This window comes from Astatotilapia calliptera, chromosome 2 (genome assembly GCF_964374335.1).
Source record: "Astatotilapia calliptera chromosome 2, fAstCal68.1, whole genome shotgun sequence".
NCBI lineage: Eukaryota > Metazoa > Chordata > Actinopteri > Cichliformes > Cichlidae > Astatotilapia > Astatotilapia calliptera.
In genome coordinates, this window is record NC_137423.1 from 3,721,456 (window position 1) to 3,741,372 (window position 19,917).

General features: G+C 37.5%; 2 protein-coding genes and 2 long non-coding RNA genes across 4 annotated transcripts; 1 reads left to right on the top strand and 3 right to left on the bottom strand.

Moving 5' to 3' along the window:
• The first annotated feature begins 3,763 nt into the window (after positions 1-3,763).
• LOC145430055 (uncharacterized) lies at positions 3,764-6,086 on the top strand. Its single transcript, XM_080304392.1, has 3 exons — positions 3,764-3,880; positions 4,069-4,131; positions 4,483-6,086. The coding sequence occupies exons 1-3, from the start codon at positions 3,779-3,781 to the stop codon at positions 5,593-5,595; spliced, it is 1,278 nt and encodes a 425-aa protein (XP_080160518.1). The 5' UTR covers positions 3,764-3,778; the 3' UTR covers positions 5,596-6,086.
• Positions 6,074-7,228, bottom strand: LOC145430056 (uncharacterized). Its single transcript, XR_013910460.1, has 3 exons — positions 7,162-7,228; positions 6,858-7,047; positions 6,074-6,605 (listed from the first exon to the last, which is right to left on the bottom strand). It is a non-coding gene; the product is annotated as an uncharacterized LOC145430056 (long non-coding RNA).
• Positions 7,229-8,566: 1,338 nt separating this feature from the next.
• On the bottom strand, positions 8,567-12,293 carry LOC113009493 (uncharacterized). Its single transcript, XR_013910462.1, has 6 exons — positions 12,162-12,293; positions 10,829-11,254; positions 10,562-10,622; positions 9,543-9,638; positions 9,023-9,315; positions 8,567-8,738 (listed from the first exon to the last, which is right to left on the bottom strand). It is a non-coding gene; the product is annotated as an uncharacterized LOC113009493 (long non-coding RNA).
• A 3,996-nt stretch (positions 12,294-16,289) lies between these two features.
• LOC113009255 (uncharacterized) lies at positions 16,290-19,413 on the bottom strand. Its single transcript, XM_080289953.1, has 3 exons — positions 19,393-19,413; positions 16,982-17,402; positions 16,290-16,876 (listed from the first exon to the last, which is right to left on the bottom strand). The coding sequence occupies exons 1-3, from the start codon at positions 19,411-19,413 to the stop codon at positions 16,479-16,481; spliced, it is 840 nt and encodes a 279-aa protein (XP_080146079.1). The 3' UTR covers positions 16,290-16,478.
• Between the last annotated feature and the right edge of the window lie 504 nt (positions 19,414-19,917).

Below are 19,917 nucleotides of genomic sequence, written 5' to 3' on the forward strand. Positions count from 1 at the left end.
CTACATAAACACATGAAACAACACCAACAACTAGAACCAATCATGATTAGTGTGAAGCATTTCTTTTGTGTTGTGTAATTCAAACACATTAAACATAAAACATTCTTTTCATTATATGTTTAGAAAGTCTGACGTTTTCAGCTGAAACTAAATAGGTCTGTCTGACTGGGGCAAATACAAATCTACAGTGATGTGAAAGAGAAAGTACACCCCCTTTCAATCGTAATGTGTTTCACTCACTATTCTGAAACATTATTTATCAATAGACCCTGAGATTAACAACTCAGACACACAATTTCATTATTTATGTACAACAAACTGGGTTAAATTTAAGCAGAATAGGATTCAATAGCTGGATCTGAAAACTTTTAAAACCACCATTATGTCTCTGTGGAAGAATGTTGGCACACTTTTCTTTACAATACTGCTTCAGTTGTTTAGTTTGAGGTTTGTACTCTTTGACTATGTAAAGCTCTCTTGATGTCTGAATTTTGATGAGCTATCATAAGATCTTGACTCTTTTCTTTTTCAACCATTCTGTGGAAGATCTGCTGTTGCAGGATCTTTTTGTTGTTACATGATTCAGCTTTGGTCAAGAAGTTAGATGTTTGAGAGATGTGCTTACATCAGACTCTAGATTATTTTGATATACAGGGAGTGCAGAATTATTAGGCAAATGAGTATTTTGTCCACATCATCCTCTTCATGCATGTTGTCTTACTCCAAGCTGTATAGGCTGGAAAGCCTACTACCAATTAAGCATATTAGGTGATGTGCATCTCTGTAATGAGAAGGGGTGTGGTCTAATGACATCAACACCCTATATCAGGTGTGCATAATTATTAGGCAACGTCCTTTCCTTTGGCAAAATGGGTCAAAAGAAGGGCTTGACAGGCTCAGAAAAGTCAAAAATAGTGAGATATCTTGCAGAGGGATGCAGCAGTCTCAAAATTGCAAAGCTTCTGAAGCGTGATCATCGAACAATCAGGCGTTTCATTCAAAATAGTCAACAGGGTCGCAAGAAGCGTGTGGAAAAACCAAGGCGCAAAATAACTGCCCATGAACTGAGAAAAGTCAAGCGTGCAGCTGCCAAGATGCCACTTGCCACCAGTTTGGCCATATTTCAGAGCTGCAACATCACTGGAGTGCCCAAAAGCACAAGGTGTGCAATACTCAGAGACATGGCCAAGGTAAGAAAGGCTGAAAGACGACCACCACTGAACAAGACACACAAGCTGAAACGTCAAGACTGGGCCAAGAAATATCTCAAGACTGGTTTTTCTAAGGTTTTATGGACTGATGAAATGAGAGTGAGTCTTGATGGGCCAGATGGATGGGCCCGTGGCTGGATTGGTAAAGGGCAGAGAGCTCCAGTCCCACTCAGACGCCAGCAAGGTGGAGGTGGAGTACTGGTTTGGGCTGGTATCATCAAAGATGAGCTTGTGGGGCCTTTTCGGGTTGAGGATGGAGTCAAGCTCAACTCCCAGTCCTACTGCCGGTTTCTGGAAGACACCTTCTTCAAGCAGTGGTACAGGAAGAAGTCTGCATCCTTCAAGAAAAACATGATTTTCATGCAGGACAATGCTCACACGCGTCCAAGTACTCCACAGCGTGGCTGGCAAGAAAGGGTATAAAAGAAGAAAAACTAATGACATGGCCTCCTTGTTCACCTGATCTGAACCCCATTGAGAACCTGTGGTCCATCATCAAATGTGAGATTTACAAGGAGGGAAAACAGTACACCTCTCTGAACAGTGTCTGGGAGGCTGTGGTTGCTGCTGCACGCAATGTTGATGGTGAACAGATCAAAACACTGACAGAATCCATGGATGGCAGGCTTTTGAGTGTCCTTGCAAAGAAAGGTGGCTATATTGGTCGCTGATTTGTTTTTGTTTTGTTTTTGAATGTCAGAAATGTATATTTGTGAATGTGGAGATGTTATATTGGTTTCACTGGTAAAAATAAATGATTGAAATGGGTATATATTTGTTTTTTGTTAAGTTGCCTAATAATTATGCACAGTAATAGTCACCTGCACACACAGATATCCCCCTAAAATAGTTAAAACTAAAAACAAACTAAAAACTACTTCCAAAAACATTCAGCTTTGATATTAATGAGTTTTTTGGGTTCATTGAGAACATGGTTGTTGTTCAATAATAACATTATTCCTCAAAAATACAACTTGCCTAATAATTCTGCACTCCCTGTACAGTGGTGTCCTGGCTACAAAATAAGCCCAAATTATCACCCATGCGTCACTGTGCTTGATAGCTATTATGAGGTGTTAATGCTCATATGTTCTGTTTGTTTATCACCAAACTCATGGCACTGTCTATTATGGCTAAAAATCTCCAGCTTGATCTTCTCTGTTCAAAGAACATTGTTCCCGAAGTTTTGTGTTTGCTGAGATGAACAGTACACAGTACAGCAGTCTGCATGGTATTTGACAAAGAATAACATCAATTATAGAATCATTTATAGGAAACATGTTGTCTTCCCACCATGGTCACAGAACACAATCAGAACATTCTATGTACAGGATAACTGGTACAAATACATCTTAAAACAGAGGATTATATAGACAAAACATAACACTAGCCTAATACTTCTAGATAATACTAACCTTTCTGTTTGGCCATCAGAGAAGGTCAAGGCTATTCAGTCCATTTATAAGACTACTGTCATGAATTCTTAAAACCCCTTTTTTGTAGTTTCTCTGAATATTGCACAGCCTGACCCTGGGTTGAATTTGCCGGGGTGTCCATTCATGAGAAAATTAGAAACTGTCTCAAATACTTGGCAATTAATCTAAATGTGTTCAGGTTTTGAAAGACTTTTCTTTTTCACTAGTGAATAATGGACTCCTATTTTTTTGAGTTGGGGTGGGGGCTTCCCCAAGACCGATGGGCAGCAACAATTGCTTCACTGAGATAATTAATCATCCATTAATTACAGGTGACCAATTTGTTAACAATTCTCAGGGTAAATATGAGTTGGGGTTCTTTGGGTTGTTTTTCTTTGTTTGTTTGTTTGTTTTCTTGTCTTGTTGTGTTAATGTCCTAAACAACAGGAGAAGAGAACAGGAAGCATTCGTGTTTAATATAACCAAAACTCTAAATACAAACTGAGTAAGATATCGTGTCAAAGTCATGCAATATGGTATCCACAGCAGTATACAATGCAAATAAAGTTAGCAGTTGTCTATGGGACGCCGTTTGTAAACTGAAACATGCCGACATTAACAGCAACATTTTTCCACATTTAGCTCTAAATCTTACAAAAACATGTTTTTTCGAGTCATTTTTTACAACATTTAGTAAAATATTTGTAACTTTTCATATTTAAAACAGGATTTTAAATGTTAAATCTAAATGCTAAATGTTAAATCTAAATGTTAAATGTTAAATCTAAATGCTAAATGTTAAATGTAAATATTATATTTAAATGTAAATGTTAAATGTTAAATGTAAATATTATATTTAAATGTAAATGTTAAATGTTAAATCTAAATGTTATATATAAATCTAAATGTTAAATGTTAAATCTAAATGTTATATATAAATCTAAATGTTAAATGTTAAATCTAAATGTTACAGGAAACTAAATATTTAGCTAATATGCAAATTTATTGTACGGGTCAACGGAAATACCAAAATAAAAGCTTCAAGAAAACCTCCCGCGCTAAAGTGTGCCGGTCGTGGTCAGGTTCTGTGTTTGCGCTCCTCTTACGGTCACTTTTGACTGCCATGAGCTGCTTCGACTATTCCCTACCAGCATGTCCAGCGATTTAGCTGAAAACATTGGAAGAGCCGTTTTGTCGGCCATCCAACGATTCAGCGGTAGTGCACCCGCGACCTCACAAACGCCGCAGCACTTGGTAAGTTTATTGTATAGCATTTTGGACGGGTTGATAGCAGTGTTAGCAAAACTAGCAAAGCTAAATTACTTAGCTAGTCCTCAATTATTTCATTTGGTAGGCAGCAGACAGAGATCGAACATCATACAACTCTATTTATTTATTTGGTAGGAAGGTAACAGTCGTTCTTGATGTAAATGTTTCCTTAGGAATCCAGCAATGCACCTGGACCAAGTAGACCTGCCGTCTCCACTGGGATACCATACTGCTCGGTAGGCCTTCTTACACATATCATTTAGCTGACTAATTTCTGTTTTTTCTTTGGTGTAATATGTCACCTTAAATTAAATCCTGTCAAAGTAATGATTCTGATTCTACATACATTTCATCTTCTTAGGGGTCCATTACTAGCAGTGTCACATCACCACCAACAACATTCACAAGTTTTACGTCATATTTTATTACTGTTTTTGCTGTGAAGTGTCTTTTGATTGCTCACTTTCATATTTTAAAACTATTGATAAAATATTACTCTAGCTAATCTGTCACAGTACAATTGCCTCAAATTACCCATCTTTTGTTATAGAATTGTGCTCATTGAGATTTTCTGTGCCGTGTTCTAGGATGGTTACCAAGGAAGGCTTCAGATTTCCAAAGAGGAATTGGAAAATGTTCTTTCCCTGAAAACATCTTTTACTGAAGCTGCATCTATCCTTTCCATCTCCAGGCCCACTCTGTATAAGTTACTGCAAGACTATAATATCTCAGAGTCAAAATTCAATGTAATCAGTGACCATGAGTTAGATCAGATAGTGTCCCAGATAAAAACTGAACATCCAAATGTTGGAGAAGTGATGCTGATGGGTCATCTGCGTTCCAAAAACATAGTGGTTCAAAGATGGTGCGTAAGAAAGTCACTGCGGAGGGTGGACTCGGCTGGTGTTCTATCCAGGAGAAGAACTGCAGTTGCTCGGCGAGTATATTCTGTGCCTCATCCAAATTTCATATGGCACATAGATGGAAATCACAAACTGATTCGCTGGAAGTTTGTTGTTCATGGTGCAATAGATGGATACAGCAGGATGTTGATGTTTCTTCAGTGCTCCAGCAATAATCGAGCTGAGACTGTGAAAGCCCTCTTTACTGCAGCTGTTGGACAATTTGGCAGACCCCTGCATATCAAGACTGATCACGGAGGAGAGAATGCTCAGATTTGGGAGGACATGCGAGCAAGCAAGGGTGAAAGCTCTGTCTTAATGGGAAGTTCTGTGCACAACCAGAGGATTGAGCGTTTCAACCGAGACTTAAACAACAACTGTAGCCGCATTTATGCACCTATATTTTATGAATTGGAATCACTTGGTATCCTAGACTTAGAAAATGCAACAGACCTATTTTGCCTTCATTATGTGTTTCTACCACGAATCAACCGCACTTTGAAGGAATTCAAAGCTGGATATAACAATCACTCTGTTTCCACTGAAGGTAATAGAACTCCCATCCAGCTTTTTGCCTGCGGAACTCATGTGTCTCATCGTCACAACCCAGAACTTTCTACAGCAGAGGTCTCCATACCCTCCTTGTCAAACTCTGAAAGTAGGTTTGTCCCATTAAATGACAGCGATTTACAAGAGCTATATACAAGCATTCACCCTTTTGAAGAAGACAACAATAATGGTAAAACATTGTTTCAACGAACACAGCAGTATATTTTTAACAAACTTGTAAATGTGTGACCTCAACCACAGGATACCAGTGATGTTCTAAAGAGTGATGACACTTAGCATTCTTAAATGCTGTACAGCAAATGCAGTTTTTGTACTACTGCAGAAGCCCCTCCCCTCTAGCAGTGATGCCTCCTGCCACATAAGGACTCAGAGTTAATGACTGACAGTGACTCATAGGCTATTCAGAAGGCTACAACCACTTTTAGTTTATGGGTAAAACCAGTTATTCAGATTGAAGTAAAGATCAAATTCACACTGTAATACAGTATAACAGTGAAAATTATCAACACGGAACAGTCAGTCTTTAAATCAATTCACAAGATTATCTACAGTATTGTTTTAATCATTGTAAAGTTGCAATAGTCTTAATAAATGTTGCTGTTAGATGTCTAAGTAATCCTGGCTTGTTCTACAAAGCATGTTTAGTATACTCTGTGCATAAACTGTTTTGAAGTGTCCTTGTTTAAAAAAGAAAAGCTTAATAAAATTATTGTATTACACCAGTGACTTTATTGATTTGTCGTTGAAAATACAGAGTTAGCATTTTTATAAATCTATTGAAGCTTTGAAAATTGTTACATTTCAACATTAAATGCAGTCAGAATTTATTTCAACTATCTTGTATGAAGCAAAGTTACTTGAAACTACAATTAATGAACAGGATTAGAGTTAACAAACCCACCATTTTAATTTCACTTTTTTGGAACATGTTTAGATGGTGCTGAATAAAGCTCCATTCATGAGTGCTACTAAGAAGCAGTAATGAAAAGCATCATCATCAGCCATTGTTGTTTCATTCACAAAAAGCTGAAGCTCATTTGCACATGTGTGTGCAATCGGGAGATGTTTGCTTTCATCGTGAATGAATGTTATTTTAGGAGCTGGTTGAAAACCTATGGCTGGAACCTTGCTGCTCCCGGTGGCAAAAGCCAAGATGTGACCAGGCCTCAAAGCCTTCACAAATGCCTCTTCATCCTTGGTAAGAGTCCTTTCTCCAAGTGAGTCTCTCAGCTCTTCATCTAAAAACAAAGAAAAACCACCATTAACCTGGGGACACTAAAATAGTTAAAGCTTGAGCTAACAACTAAATGATGGCTAATGTTTTTATAAAAAATACAGAGGTTCTGTCTTTGCCTTGCTTGTCAGTTGTAAGCTATCATACATCTTTATTCCTGTTTTGTGTGTGCATGTGACATAAAAAGACAAAGTTTTACTTTAGTGTCCTGAATTGTTTCATGGCCACACTACATTATATGTGAATTTCTGCTTACTTTCGACACACTGGAGAAATTCCCGAAATTTGACCACCATCAGCTCCTCTCTAACTCTTCTGTTGCTCCCAAGGACAGAATAGCTTGGCCTGAGAACCCCAGCAATTAAACTGGCTGTCAGATCTTTGTCCTCCCCCGATAGGTCAAGCAGAACACGCAAACTGGGGTTCTCTCTCAGGAGTGATAAAATCTAGACAGAAAAGTTTAAATAATGGTTAAATTCCAGTTTTCAATACAAAAAGTAGCTCACTCTAAATGATTATAAAATAATGACCAATTGATACAGAAAAAAAATAAATCTCACTCCATAGTAGGACAAGCCATCAGTTAGTTGATCGAAACAGCTTTGCCGTTGCAGAACTGCAAGGTATAGAACAGATCTTTATTGGCCACGGTGACTGTGAGTGGAAGACCTTCAACTTGATATCGCCATGAGTCGCAGCAGCTGACTGCTTCCTCCAAATCATGTTGAGTTGTTGCATTTACAACCTAAATATTTAAGAAAAACACTTTAAATGTTTGTTTTTTACCAGTGTACACAAATACTGCAGATGGTTCATTTTAATTGGACTCGAAACGTTTTTGTTTTGGTTTATTTGGCTGTATTTCACCAATATAAGCTTTTTTAACAAAAAGGAAACAAACTGAAAATATAATACATGGAATTGCCTCTAATAACCAAAAGTGTATTTATTATATATTATAAAAGAAGACCAGAAGACTTGTGAATATAGGAAATATTACAATATTCTTGTTATAATATTGCAATTCACCTTTTTCAGATTCTCTCTTAACTCAGGGTCACCTATATCATCCGGTGTTAGGTGTACTTGAAGCAATGTCTCCTGACTAGGGATGGGTACCGGTGTCCGGTGCCATCATGGCACCGGTTCTGACATAAACGGTAGTAACCAGACCGAAAAGCAGCGCACATTTCGGTGCTTTTTTTTTCCTGAGCTGTGATACACTTTTAGCCAATCGTTTTACGTTTCCGAGGATAGTAGGCGGGCCAGGTACGTACGTTCTGTTAGCGCAGAGCTACAGATTAAAAATGTCCAAGGCGAAGCGGTCAAAAGTCTGGCTGTACTTCACAGCAAAATATGCAAACTCAGCAGCAACAAGTGCTTTAAGCTGATACTGTGATACTGTCAAAGGAGGTAACACCTCGAATCTCATGAAACACCTGGCGACGCATAGCGTTTTTTTAAAAGCCGAGAAATGCGCCGTATTTGATGGCAGCAGCAGCCGTTCTTCTCTGCGTGAGTAGCTTAATGTTGTTCTTGTGTGATTTACGTTGAGTAGGCTAACCACGTTATTACATTAATGCATGTAAGGTGAACTAGCAAACATCATCATAGCTACATGCGGCTGTCTTCTTGTTTGATGGCAGATACTCCCTTCACCCTGGCCAAAAAGGCTAAAATGACCAAAGAAAAAGTGGAAAACAGCTAAACATGAGAGGTTTTTGGACAAAGTTTGTGTTTTTTCCATTGTTTAAGCACTGCTTCCAGCCAACAGTGATACCATATATGCCCCATAACAATGTTAGCCTTTTCTGCAGCTATCTTTTTACAAAAAAACAGCTGAACATGAGAGGTTTTTGGACCAATTTTGTGTTCTCCATTCTTTAAGCACCGGTTTGAGCACCGTTTGAGCACCGGCACCGTTTCAAAAGTACCGATTTGGCACCGGTATCGGATAAAACCTAAACGATACCCATCCCTACTCCTGACACAATGTAGTCTACTACATGTGGAGAGAGAAAGGCAGGTGCTTCTCCACCTTGCACTATTATCGTGGACAACATCCTGCCAATGGTTCGATATACTCCATTTTGCAAGTGTAGGATGTTAAATTTCAGTGTGCATCCATTTGGTGTAGCTGAAAAATAACACACAAAAAAGTATATTCTGTACAGACCCCAAACTGATATCTTGAGATTGACAGACAAAAATGTATTACTTTTTTTTTTTTTTACTGTTTCAGACACGCAGAACATAACAGATTTATTATCTGTAGTCATTTATTAACTTGTTAATGTTCTGTCAAACAATGTTCAGATCAGGTGGTTGTTGCGTTTGTAACATTATAAAAACGAGTGTCGTCAACAAGCCTTTAGGCCTTGAGTAAGTAAGTTAGTTAGTTTGACTGTGAAATCCTATTACCTTCAAAAGCACCACTGTCCTGAAAGATGGCCTTCACCAGTAAACGGAAAAACTCCCGCCTTGGCCCCCCAAGGTCAGCAGCATCTTCCTCTGTTTCATGTTCATCGCTTGCAAATGTGACATAAAGCATCTCACAGCTTTCTGCAAACTTGGGTCTCTTGAACTGACGCAAAGCAGTCGACCACACATTGGCTCAACTGATATGGAGTTGTCTTGTTCCTGGTGTAATGACTTTCTCACTATGAGCTCTAAGAAGACCTTCAATTTCTTCTTTGCTGAGCTTCTTAAAAGACCTATATAAAAAAGGGACAATGACAAACAGATCTTGGGGAAAAATGGAAATTTGCTGTACATTTGACTCAAGTGCACAGAGTTACAACATATAATTATGTTGTGATAGTCCATATTAAATTAGTCAGAAATGAGCAATTACCTTTGTAATTGTGTAACTGCAAAAAAATGATGCAAGTAAAGATGCAAATAAGATATTCAATTATCAAAGGTTACTTTCAAATCTTACCTTGAAATATGAACTTCACTCTGTCTATCAGACTCTTCTAGGAGGCTACGCTGAATTGCCTCTTCAAGAGCTTCATCTTCCTCCAGAAAAATAGGGCTAAATAGATAAGAGATATTAGAAATCATAAAACATGTCAGCCTTGAAGAATTTCTCACACTACATCATTAAAAAATATATATATATTAAATGTAAATCCTAAAGTTGCAGTCATTCAGCAAAAAAAACCCAAACATGCAAATTGGAAACTTGCATCAAAACAATATCCTAAACAACATCTAAAATGAAGGATTTCTTTAACCCCTAGACAACAGCTTACACAAATTCTGCCACATTATATGGAAACATCTGCTGTCCCTCATTTTCACTCTCTTGAATGCAGCTCTCTGTTTCCTGATGCTTGGCCTCACTTTCACCTGGTGTTGTAGACAACGCATGATGCACTGAACAAAGGAAAGAAAGTCAGCATGACTTGCTTCATAATGTTAACAGCCTTTATATATCCTCATATTAGTTTAAGTGAAAGTTGGGCACATATTCCTCCTTGGCTGTAATCACCTGTGATAATTCGTAAACATTAAAATGGTAAATGGCCTGTATTTGTATAGGGCTTTTACTAGTCCCCCCTAAGGACCCCAAAGCGCTTTACACACCCAGTCATCCACCCATTCACACACTGGTGAAGGCAAGCTACAGTTGTAGCCACAGCTGCCCTGGGGCAGACTGACAGAGGCGAGGCTGCCATATCGCGCCATTGGCCCTTCTGGCCAACACCAGTAGGCGGTAGGTGAAGTGTCTTGCCCAAGGACACAACGACCGAGACTGTCCGAGCCGGGGCTCGAACCGGCAACCTTCTGATTACAAGGCAAACTCCCAACTCTTGAGCCACGATCGCCCCAATCGGACAAATTAACGATGCTCTCATCAAACAAACCCCCCAGGAATTATTACGCACTGCAGTAACAAAATCTAACTGGTCATCGAGCTTAGAACCTCACTAGGTTTTCATTCACGTCACATACCTCGTCTTCTCCGGCAGACTGGACTTTCAAAGTCACTGTCAGACAGCTCTTCTGGTTCCTCCTGAGGGAAAAGAAAGCATGTTCTACATAAAATCAAATACAGTTGCACCAAATCACTGGTAACACAGAGGCACATGGCTGCACTAAAAACTGTTTACACCTGCTGAAACTGCAATATTAATTAATACAATTAATAAAATTATGTTAAGGGAACAGACTCACTTTTTAGACAATAAATATTTCTGCACTGCAATATAAAATGTTTACCTGTGCAGGTTTTTGTATCCCTGCCATTATATAGAGGCAGGTGGTGGAACAAATCGAGCCAACTTCTTGGCCACCCCAAAGAAAACTGCTAGAAACATTTGGTTTCATTAGTCGTTTACATCCTCTAATTGTACTCAAATACTCAAAAGGGAATGTCTGGCCAGTTGACAGTGCAAATGTTCTTCTGAAGATTGCTGCTATTTCTTCTCTAAGTTGTGCTTCAGACCAGTCAGGTGTAAAGGAGATCTTCCCAATAAGGCCATCTTGTGCTAGTTTTGCTCGTGAATCTCCTCTCGGTATGAGAAACGTTGATGCTGAAGACAAGGGCAAGCACACAACATCTTTTGTATAGTGTTTGCAGGTCTTGTTTTTTCTCACAAAATGTGAGCGCGTAGCATGAGCTTGAGGAACTGATGGAAGAGGAACCTGAAATGAATTCAAACACAGATACAGATAGACACCTATGCATTACAATACATCCGTAAGGTTTCTGTTATCTGTTCATTAAAAACAAACAAACAAACTGTAAACTCAGACCATCTTACTATTGTCTACCCATTACACAGAAAACTGAACCTTTTGTATCTTGTAGATTAGCATTTGGTGATTGTTGGTCAAGTTGGTGATTCAGTTCCCAGGTGCTCTAATCTAGAGCTCCCAATGAGTTTATCCGAGTATGACTGTGTGAGAATGTTGGACAGAAAAAGTGCTTGTATTAATCTGTGCATGTGAATGGGTAAATGAGATCTGTTGTATAAAGTGCTTTGAGCACTCAATTAGAGTAGCAAAGGCCTGCAATTAGGTCAGTGTGTATTTGGACCCTAACAAGTTGTATTTTGTTGCCCGTTTACTGAAATATTTTCCAATCAAAATTATAGCATGGACATGATGTGCAGACTCAGCTTTAATTTAGGGTATCCATATTAAAATGATGATGTCATTATCAATTAAGCAGATAAAAGGCCTGGAATTGATTTGAGACGTAGTGTTCGCATTTTGAAAATTTTACTGTGAACAGACAACATGCGGTCAAAGAAAACATAACAGAAAAAAGAAAATTAAGAAATTAATACAGCCACTACAGTGACCATCAAAACGATGAAAAATATTGACGTAAAATTTATTTTGCGACACCACAGAACTGTCATGGTCCTGGGTCGGTGACCCAGCGCTTTTAGTTTGTTATCATTATCAATGTGTCTGTATCCAACTACTTATGAACCTGACTGTATATCAAAACCAGTCAGCTAAGATAAGATAACATACCTTTATTAGTCCCACAAGGGGAAATTTCATGATAAATAAATTAAATGATATGTGTAAGAAGGCCTACCGAGCAGTATGGTATCCCAGTGGAGACGGCAGGTCTACTTGGTCCAGGTGCATTGCTGGATTCCTAAGGAAACATTTACATCAAGAACGACTGTTACCTACCTACCAAATAAATAAATAGAGTTGTATGATGCTCGATCTCTGTCTGCTGTCTACCAAATGAAATAATTGAGGACTAGCTAAGTAATTTAGCTTTGCTAGTTTTGCTAACACTGCTATCAACCCGTCCAAAATGCTATACAATAAACTTACCAAGTGCTGCGGCGTTTGTGAGGTCACGGGTGCACTACCGCTGAATCGTTGGATGGCCGACAAAACGGCTCTTCCAATGTTTTCAGCTAAATCGCTGGACATGCTGGTAGGGAATAGTCGAAGCAGCTCATGGCAGTCAAAAGTGACCGTAAGAGGAGCGCAAACACAGAACCTGACCACGACCGGCACACTTTAGCGCGGGAGGTTTTCTTGAAGCTTTTATTTTGGTATTTCCGTTGACCCGTACAATAAATTTGCATATTAGCTAAATATTTAGTTTCCCGTAACATTTAGATTTAACATTTAACATTTAGATTTATATATAACATTTAGATTTAACATTTAACATTTAGATTTATATATAACATTTAGATTTAACATTTAACATTTAGATTTATATATAACATTTAGATTTAACATTTAACATTTGGATTTATATATAATATTTAGATTTAACATTTAACATTTAGATTTATATATAACATTTAGATTCAACATTTAACATTTACATTTATATATAATATTTACATTTAACATTTAACATTTACATTTAAATATAATATTTACATTTAACATTTAACATTTACATTTAAATATAATATTTACATTTAACATTTAGCATTTAGATTTAACATTTAACATTTAGATTTAACATTTAGCATTTAGATTTAACATTTAAAATCCTGTTTTAAATATGAAAAGTTACAAATATTTTCCTAAATGTTGTAAAAAATGACTCGAAAAAACATGTTTTTGTAAGATTTAGAGCTAAATGTGGAAAAATGTTGCTGTTAATTTCGGCATGTTTCAGTTTACAAACGGCGCCCCATAGTTGTCATCATCCCCTGAGTAACCTCTAAACCACATTATGCTTGCTCAGAATTAAAAGGTATCATAATGTTGTGATGTGGAAATAGGTAGCAGCTGTACAGGTTTTATTGCTTTTTGTTTGCTTGGTTTTTACTCACGGAAACAAAAGGACTGGTTGGGCTTTCAAACAAGGGTGTAAATACAAAGGGGATTATCTTTTCTCTCTTTAACATCAGATAGCTGTTATCACTGTTTTATCTATTTTAAAAAAGCAACTCGCAATTAGCATTAGCATTAGCATTATTTTTATGATTGTCTGAGCAGTTAAATGCTATAAAAGGATTTGACCCCATGCCTTATTTAGATTTCATATAAATTGCTTTCTTATTCAGGGACTTTTCATCAGGCAGAAAACAACTGACAGGCTTTTTATTATTTGAGCCTACGTTTCTGCATCCTTAGGATTTGGTTTGTCTCACCTATACACACTCCATTACGACCATTTTGGATTCAGGACACAGACATTCTCTATAATTCTAAGATTAGGCTTAAAATTTTACTCAAAAGTTTATACAAGTCAGACTGGATAATGGCTTCGACCTGAGATTGGTTCTGACAGAGGTCTCTTCCTGTTAAAAGAGAATTTGTCATTCCCACTGTCGCCAGCCGGTTGCTCCTAGGGCATTGAATGTTTTCTTTTAATGTAGTGGAGCCTTTAACTTACAATGTAAAGCACCTTGAATTACACTGAATAAAAGACTATGTTTAAACTCACCCCTTTACAGTTTCAGAACTGTGACTTTCGGCCTCATATCAACACCTACCAATGTCTCAAACCACCTCTGTGGTTGGTCATGCCACAATAGGTGTGTCCAGGAGTGCATTTTTCCATCACACATAAAGACTCATGCTGCACAGTGTCACACATACTGATGCTTTGTCCTTGTCACACTGTTTGAAATCACCATCTATCCCCTTTGTGCAATTTTCTGCTGCCATGTGTACAGTTCCCAAATGCTATTTTCAAAGATAATGAAGTGTAAGAACTAAGAAAAGTCTGCCTAAAAAGGTAAGTGATCTCACGGTTTTCACCTGAGAGACAGATATTTTCTGACTTTTCTTTCTGACTCTGTCACTGTTTAACCTTTGGAAAAGTTGTTAGTTTAATTTTATGTAAATAAACCCTTGTATAAATTAGCCGCAAATTCGAAGGCAAAGTTCTCATGTCTGCAACAGGAATCTTTTTGCGCAGTGGCTACTATTAGCCCTGCCTACTCCAACACTGGATGATATATTACAAAGTGGATTAAAGTGATAGACAGAGCAATATTCAAAAATACTGGTCTCTCAAATAGTGTGGCAAAATCCCTTTCATTTCACTTATAACCCACTTCTATATAGCATATTTGTTATTCACCCAAGTGTCTCATTTTCCCAACAAACCTTGATGGTTAGGATACATTTAATTATTTGAAAGTTAATTTTGGTCATAATTCAACTGTTTTTGTAACAGACTATTTATCTTTGTAGGGTTCAAGTAAGTCATAACCTAGTATTTCTATTTAAGCATCTCAAAGTAATGTATTGTTTTTTGCTGTAAGCAAACATTAAAAATCTGCAGTTAGCTTAAACATGATAGAAACAAATGAAAAAAATACAATCAGAGAAATATGGACTGGTTCTTAAATGGACTGCTTCTTCTACTGCGCTTTTCTACTCTACCTGAGCACTCAGAGTGCTTAAAGAATGTTGCATGTAAAAATGAAAGAAGAAGGCCTTGTTTTTTTATCTGAAAGCAAATCTGTAATATAGTCAACTTTATTAGATCATTGTTTTTGTGATGTATTCTAATTTTAAGGAAAAAAGACACCAATGGGGATTGTTATCATTTAGTGAAAATGTTTTACACTGAAGATCAATACTGTTAAACATACATATCAGACAAAGGCAAATAAAGCTTAAACATACATACTCTTTCAAAAGCTCCTCAAAACAGAAAGAATGAACTTCAAAACCAATGCAAGAATGAATTACCCCTTAAAATTATAATAACACGCAGAGTATGGCATGATTTTAAAATATTACATAGTGTCTAATATATATGGAGCCCTGCAGGGGACATGGGAGAAAAAAAACTTAAGACGGACTTTTGCGAGATCTCGCAAAACAAACTCTGAATTCCAACAATGGCGGCAGCTACTTAGTTGTAATATTACTCTTTCTGGGTCACAAAATAAACTTTTAAGATATTTTGAGGCGTGAATGTAGTTGTGTAAACGTCAGATATCTGCTCGGTTTACAAGACATCACGTATTTGCAAAAGTGCTCTGACGTTTTCGGAGATCCGACACCCACCATCTCGAAGCTAACGGGAGGTCGAGACCTACTACAACCGGGAGGAACACCGCTTTCCCGGCACATCGTGCCTCGACCTCCCAGTCGGCTTCGAGCTGGCGGCCTCCGAAGAATGCGGGCAAAACTTTTGCGAGATCCCGAGTTTGTTTTGCGAGATCTCGCAAAAGTCCGTCTTAATTTTTTTTTCTCCCATGTCCCCTGCGGGGCTCCGTAAATATACAATATTACACTAGTAAAATAGAAGCAGAGGTGATAGCTAAATGCTAGCTTTCCCACAATTTATGAGAAAATTAAAGTTCTAGTTGGTAAATGTACAATGTGTAAAATATCTGGTCAAGCACTGATATGAGTCAGTCTGCTGCTTTTCTGTCATGCCTTTGCTCAGCTTTCCACATGGTGAAGACTGCCACAGAATAGGTCACCAAATCCTTAGCTCTCTGAGGAAAATATGAGACATATATATATATATATATATAGGGAGAGAGAGAGAGAGAAAATCTTAGACTTTAGATGGTAATTACAAATGCCACGAGAAAAGTATGAAACCTTTTCAAGTCTTAGATATACACTTTACCTGCCAACTTCTCTGTTGACCACTACTGGATCTTCCACCTTCTATTAGTCGAACAAAGAGAGATAATGATATGATAGGCTAATTTAGATTATAACGTAAACCTGTAAAATTAAAACAATAATGATCGAGTGATGTAAGGAAAAACATCTGTTACCATTCCAACAATCACAAGCTTTCTCCTTGAGAGTATAAATGAGGAAACCTATAACTATCAGACTTGTAACCAAAGCAGCACATAACAGAAAGAGAGTTGTGTTGGCTGTCTGCAAATCCCACATGTTGGGTGCTGTAAAATTAAAACAACCATTATTTTGGCAACATTATCAATTAAAACAAATATATTTTATTGATCACATGGGTATGTTGTGCAGAAGTGTAAAATTTACCTTTAATGTCCAGTTTTGATTCATTTCCAAAAATGATCTGTCCACATATGGCCACAGCACAGTAGTAAGGCCCAGGATCAGAGGAGCTGACGTTCCTTGAGAAGCTGTAGACACATTTACGTTGTGAGGGAGCTTCAGGACTCCCACATTCATCACCACTGTTTCCATGAACATAAATGGAATGGGATTTCTCTGATCCAGCTCTGAACCAGTACACACTGGGATTTTCTGGACACGTTTTCTTCTCATACTTAGAGAGGACTGAACACCGCAGAGTCTCTTGGGCTCCTGAATGAATACGATCAGAAGATCGTATTTGTATGACATCAGGTTCTGGTCCTTTTGAAAAAGATTAACATAAATAAATAAATGAACTTTATTGAGATGCCATTGAACTGAACATTTTAAAATTAGACTCATAAGCACATAGACTTTTTTTTTTACCTTTGATTGTCAGAAATGTTCCCTCCAAAAAGGTCATAGCAAGCTGTCTGACTTTTATGCAGTAGTAAAAACCAGTATCACTTAGTTTAGTTTTACTGATTTGCATAATAAAGGTTCCAGGTTCTTGTTTTACTGTAATATGAGACGTATTGTTAACATCGTCATAATCAAAGGTGAATGTTCCTCCCAAGAATTCAAACTGGTTTCCAGAAACAAGTCTGATCCAAAATAATGTTTCCTGGTGCAAAAGTGTTGACTGGCGAATACACGAAAGTGTCACATTTTGTCCAACATCAACAGTCTTTGTCACAAAATTGTGATCATTTGAGCAACCTGGAAAAACAAACAAACAAAAAAAGTTATGATACTTGTAAACAAATAGTATTACAAACAAGAAAGATAAACTGTTGTCTGCCACGTGCTAAATTACTGTGAGAACATATGCATGGTACTTTAATTATAACTGCAACACGTCTTTGATACATACTTACCCCCCATTCTGGCTGTCAGCAGGAAATAAAATAGGACCATCATTTTCTTATTAAAACACATTTACATTGGAGCATATGATGATATGACCAGCTTTAAAATAGACGTGCAATGTGGGAGGGAACAATTTTAGATCAGTCTGATTGGCCTTGCTTTGCTTTCTCATTCACTATATTACCACAGTGGAAATATCAACTATATTTCCTACATAAACACATGAAACAACACCAATGAGTAGCACCGCTAGTCATTGGTGCTAGTATTTCTTTAGTGTTGTTTAATTCAAACACATTAAACATGAAAAGCTCTTTTCATTATATACATTTAGAAAGTTTTCAGCTGAAACTAAATAAATGAACTAAAATAGGTCTATAGAAAGATAAGATAAGACAGTTTTCAGCTAAATAAAAGATGTTTGTCTGACAAAGCAAAGACAAACTTGCAGTAATGTGAATCAGTTCAATGTCTTTCAGTTTCAAGCTTTTTGTATATCATGAGATAATAAATACTCTCTTCTTACCATTTTCTAAAATGTATTAAATACAGTCTCAGATGAACAACAACTCATGGTATATTACACAATTTCATGATTTATGTAGCAAAAATTGAACGAAAATGCTCAGGTTAACCTCACCTCATTCTAATATATTGTGTTTGTTATGCATCAAATGTGACACTGTGCATTATGACGATACATCTGGACTTTGGTTTCATCTATCCACAGGACATTGTGAATAATCTTTTTCATTATAGAATGATGGGATTGTCTGTCTTCCTTGGCATTGTGTTCACACACTAAAAAATACCTCCAAACTTTCCAAACTTTTGTTTTTACAGAGGTGGCTTATGATCAACTAAGTGTATTTGATTAGCATTACCCGGCTGCTACTTGCTCTTTAATCCCTGTGGAAGCAGTAGGGGTATGCCTCTGTTAAATAAATAATGTCACAGTGTTTCATGCCTTGTCCCGGGATTTATGTACGTATTAGAGCAGCGGTCCCCAACCTTTTTTGCGCCACGCACCGGTTTATGCCCGACAATATTTTCACGGACCGGCCTTTAAGGTGTCGCGGATAAATACAACAAAATAAAACTAGTACCGGTACCGAAAAAAAGAAAATTTATTCATAACACGCGTGAAAAGACCCAGGAAAACTGAGTAAATGATAAAAACGATAACAAAATAACGCTGAAAACCGATAAAAACCCTGAAAACCATACATTTCACACCTGAGCCTCAACTCTCGCGGCCCGGTACCAAACGACTCACGGACCGGTACCGGTCCGAGGCCCGGGGGTTGGGGACCGCTGTATTAGAGTATTCAGGATTTTAACTAACTGACGGTTTGCTTCTTTTAAAAACATGTACTCATTGGTTCTTCAAAAGTTAAACACTGTCTGTATACAACTTTAGCATTTTTTCCATTCAGTTTTGTTTTCAGTTCAGTATTTATGATGGTGTTAGCCTTGTTTTCAGAAAAAAAAACCAAGACACCATTTGACTACAATATTACATAAGCAAGCAAGCTAAGTCTGATCCACAAAGGAAAACATTCTGTGCGATACATGTTTTTATTAAACATTTGAACATAATACCACACAAACACTTGTAGAGGATATAAAGTCAGAGAGATACATGTTTTTAAAACGACAAGGAGCAGGCGCATCTAGTTCACGTAGAGCGGCTGCAAAACAACAACATACAAGCAGAGCTCAGCAGGCAGCACAACAAATTTTGGATCCTTCACTCTTAGTTAGCGGTGAGCACAGCACATGCCACGTCTGATGTGAAAGGGCCTTTATGCTGCGCAGTGTGACTCACAGCAATGGTCCTAGGTCTGCCCTGACTTTGTGTTAAAGTAATACTAAATTAATAATGGTATTTCTGACCATTTGTATAGGACAACTTTATCCTTTCAAACCTTACTCATGTCATATCTCATGTAGAGATCCTCCAACTTCAAACTGTGTTACCCTACCAGGACCTGAAGCTCAGTAAAGAACCCCACCGACAGCCAAACCCACCTGTTGTCTGATTGGGTTGTTAAATTTGTGATTGACATGACACTGACCAATCAGCTGAAAGGAAGAAAAACCGGGTCAAAATTCATACTTGCAAGTTGAAACTCACCCATAAGCAGGGAACTTGAGTCCAGAGTTTTATAGGTAGTTTTTTGCTTTGTATCTGTAAGCAGATCTTAACAAAAATAATTTGTAAATATGTTTTACAAACACAAATCATTTTTTACACACACACACACACACACACACACACACACACACACACACACACACACACTATTTTTCATCTACAAATACACAAACAGATGATTTTCAGATATTTTGGTGTGCAAGGTTACAAAACTCTCAACTCACAACTAGTTATGATTTACAAGTACAAAATATTTATGACCACAATTTGAGCCCACAGACTCCCACATATAAAC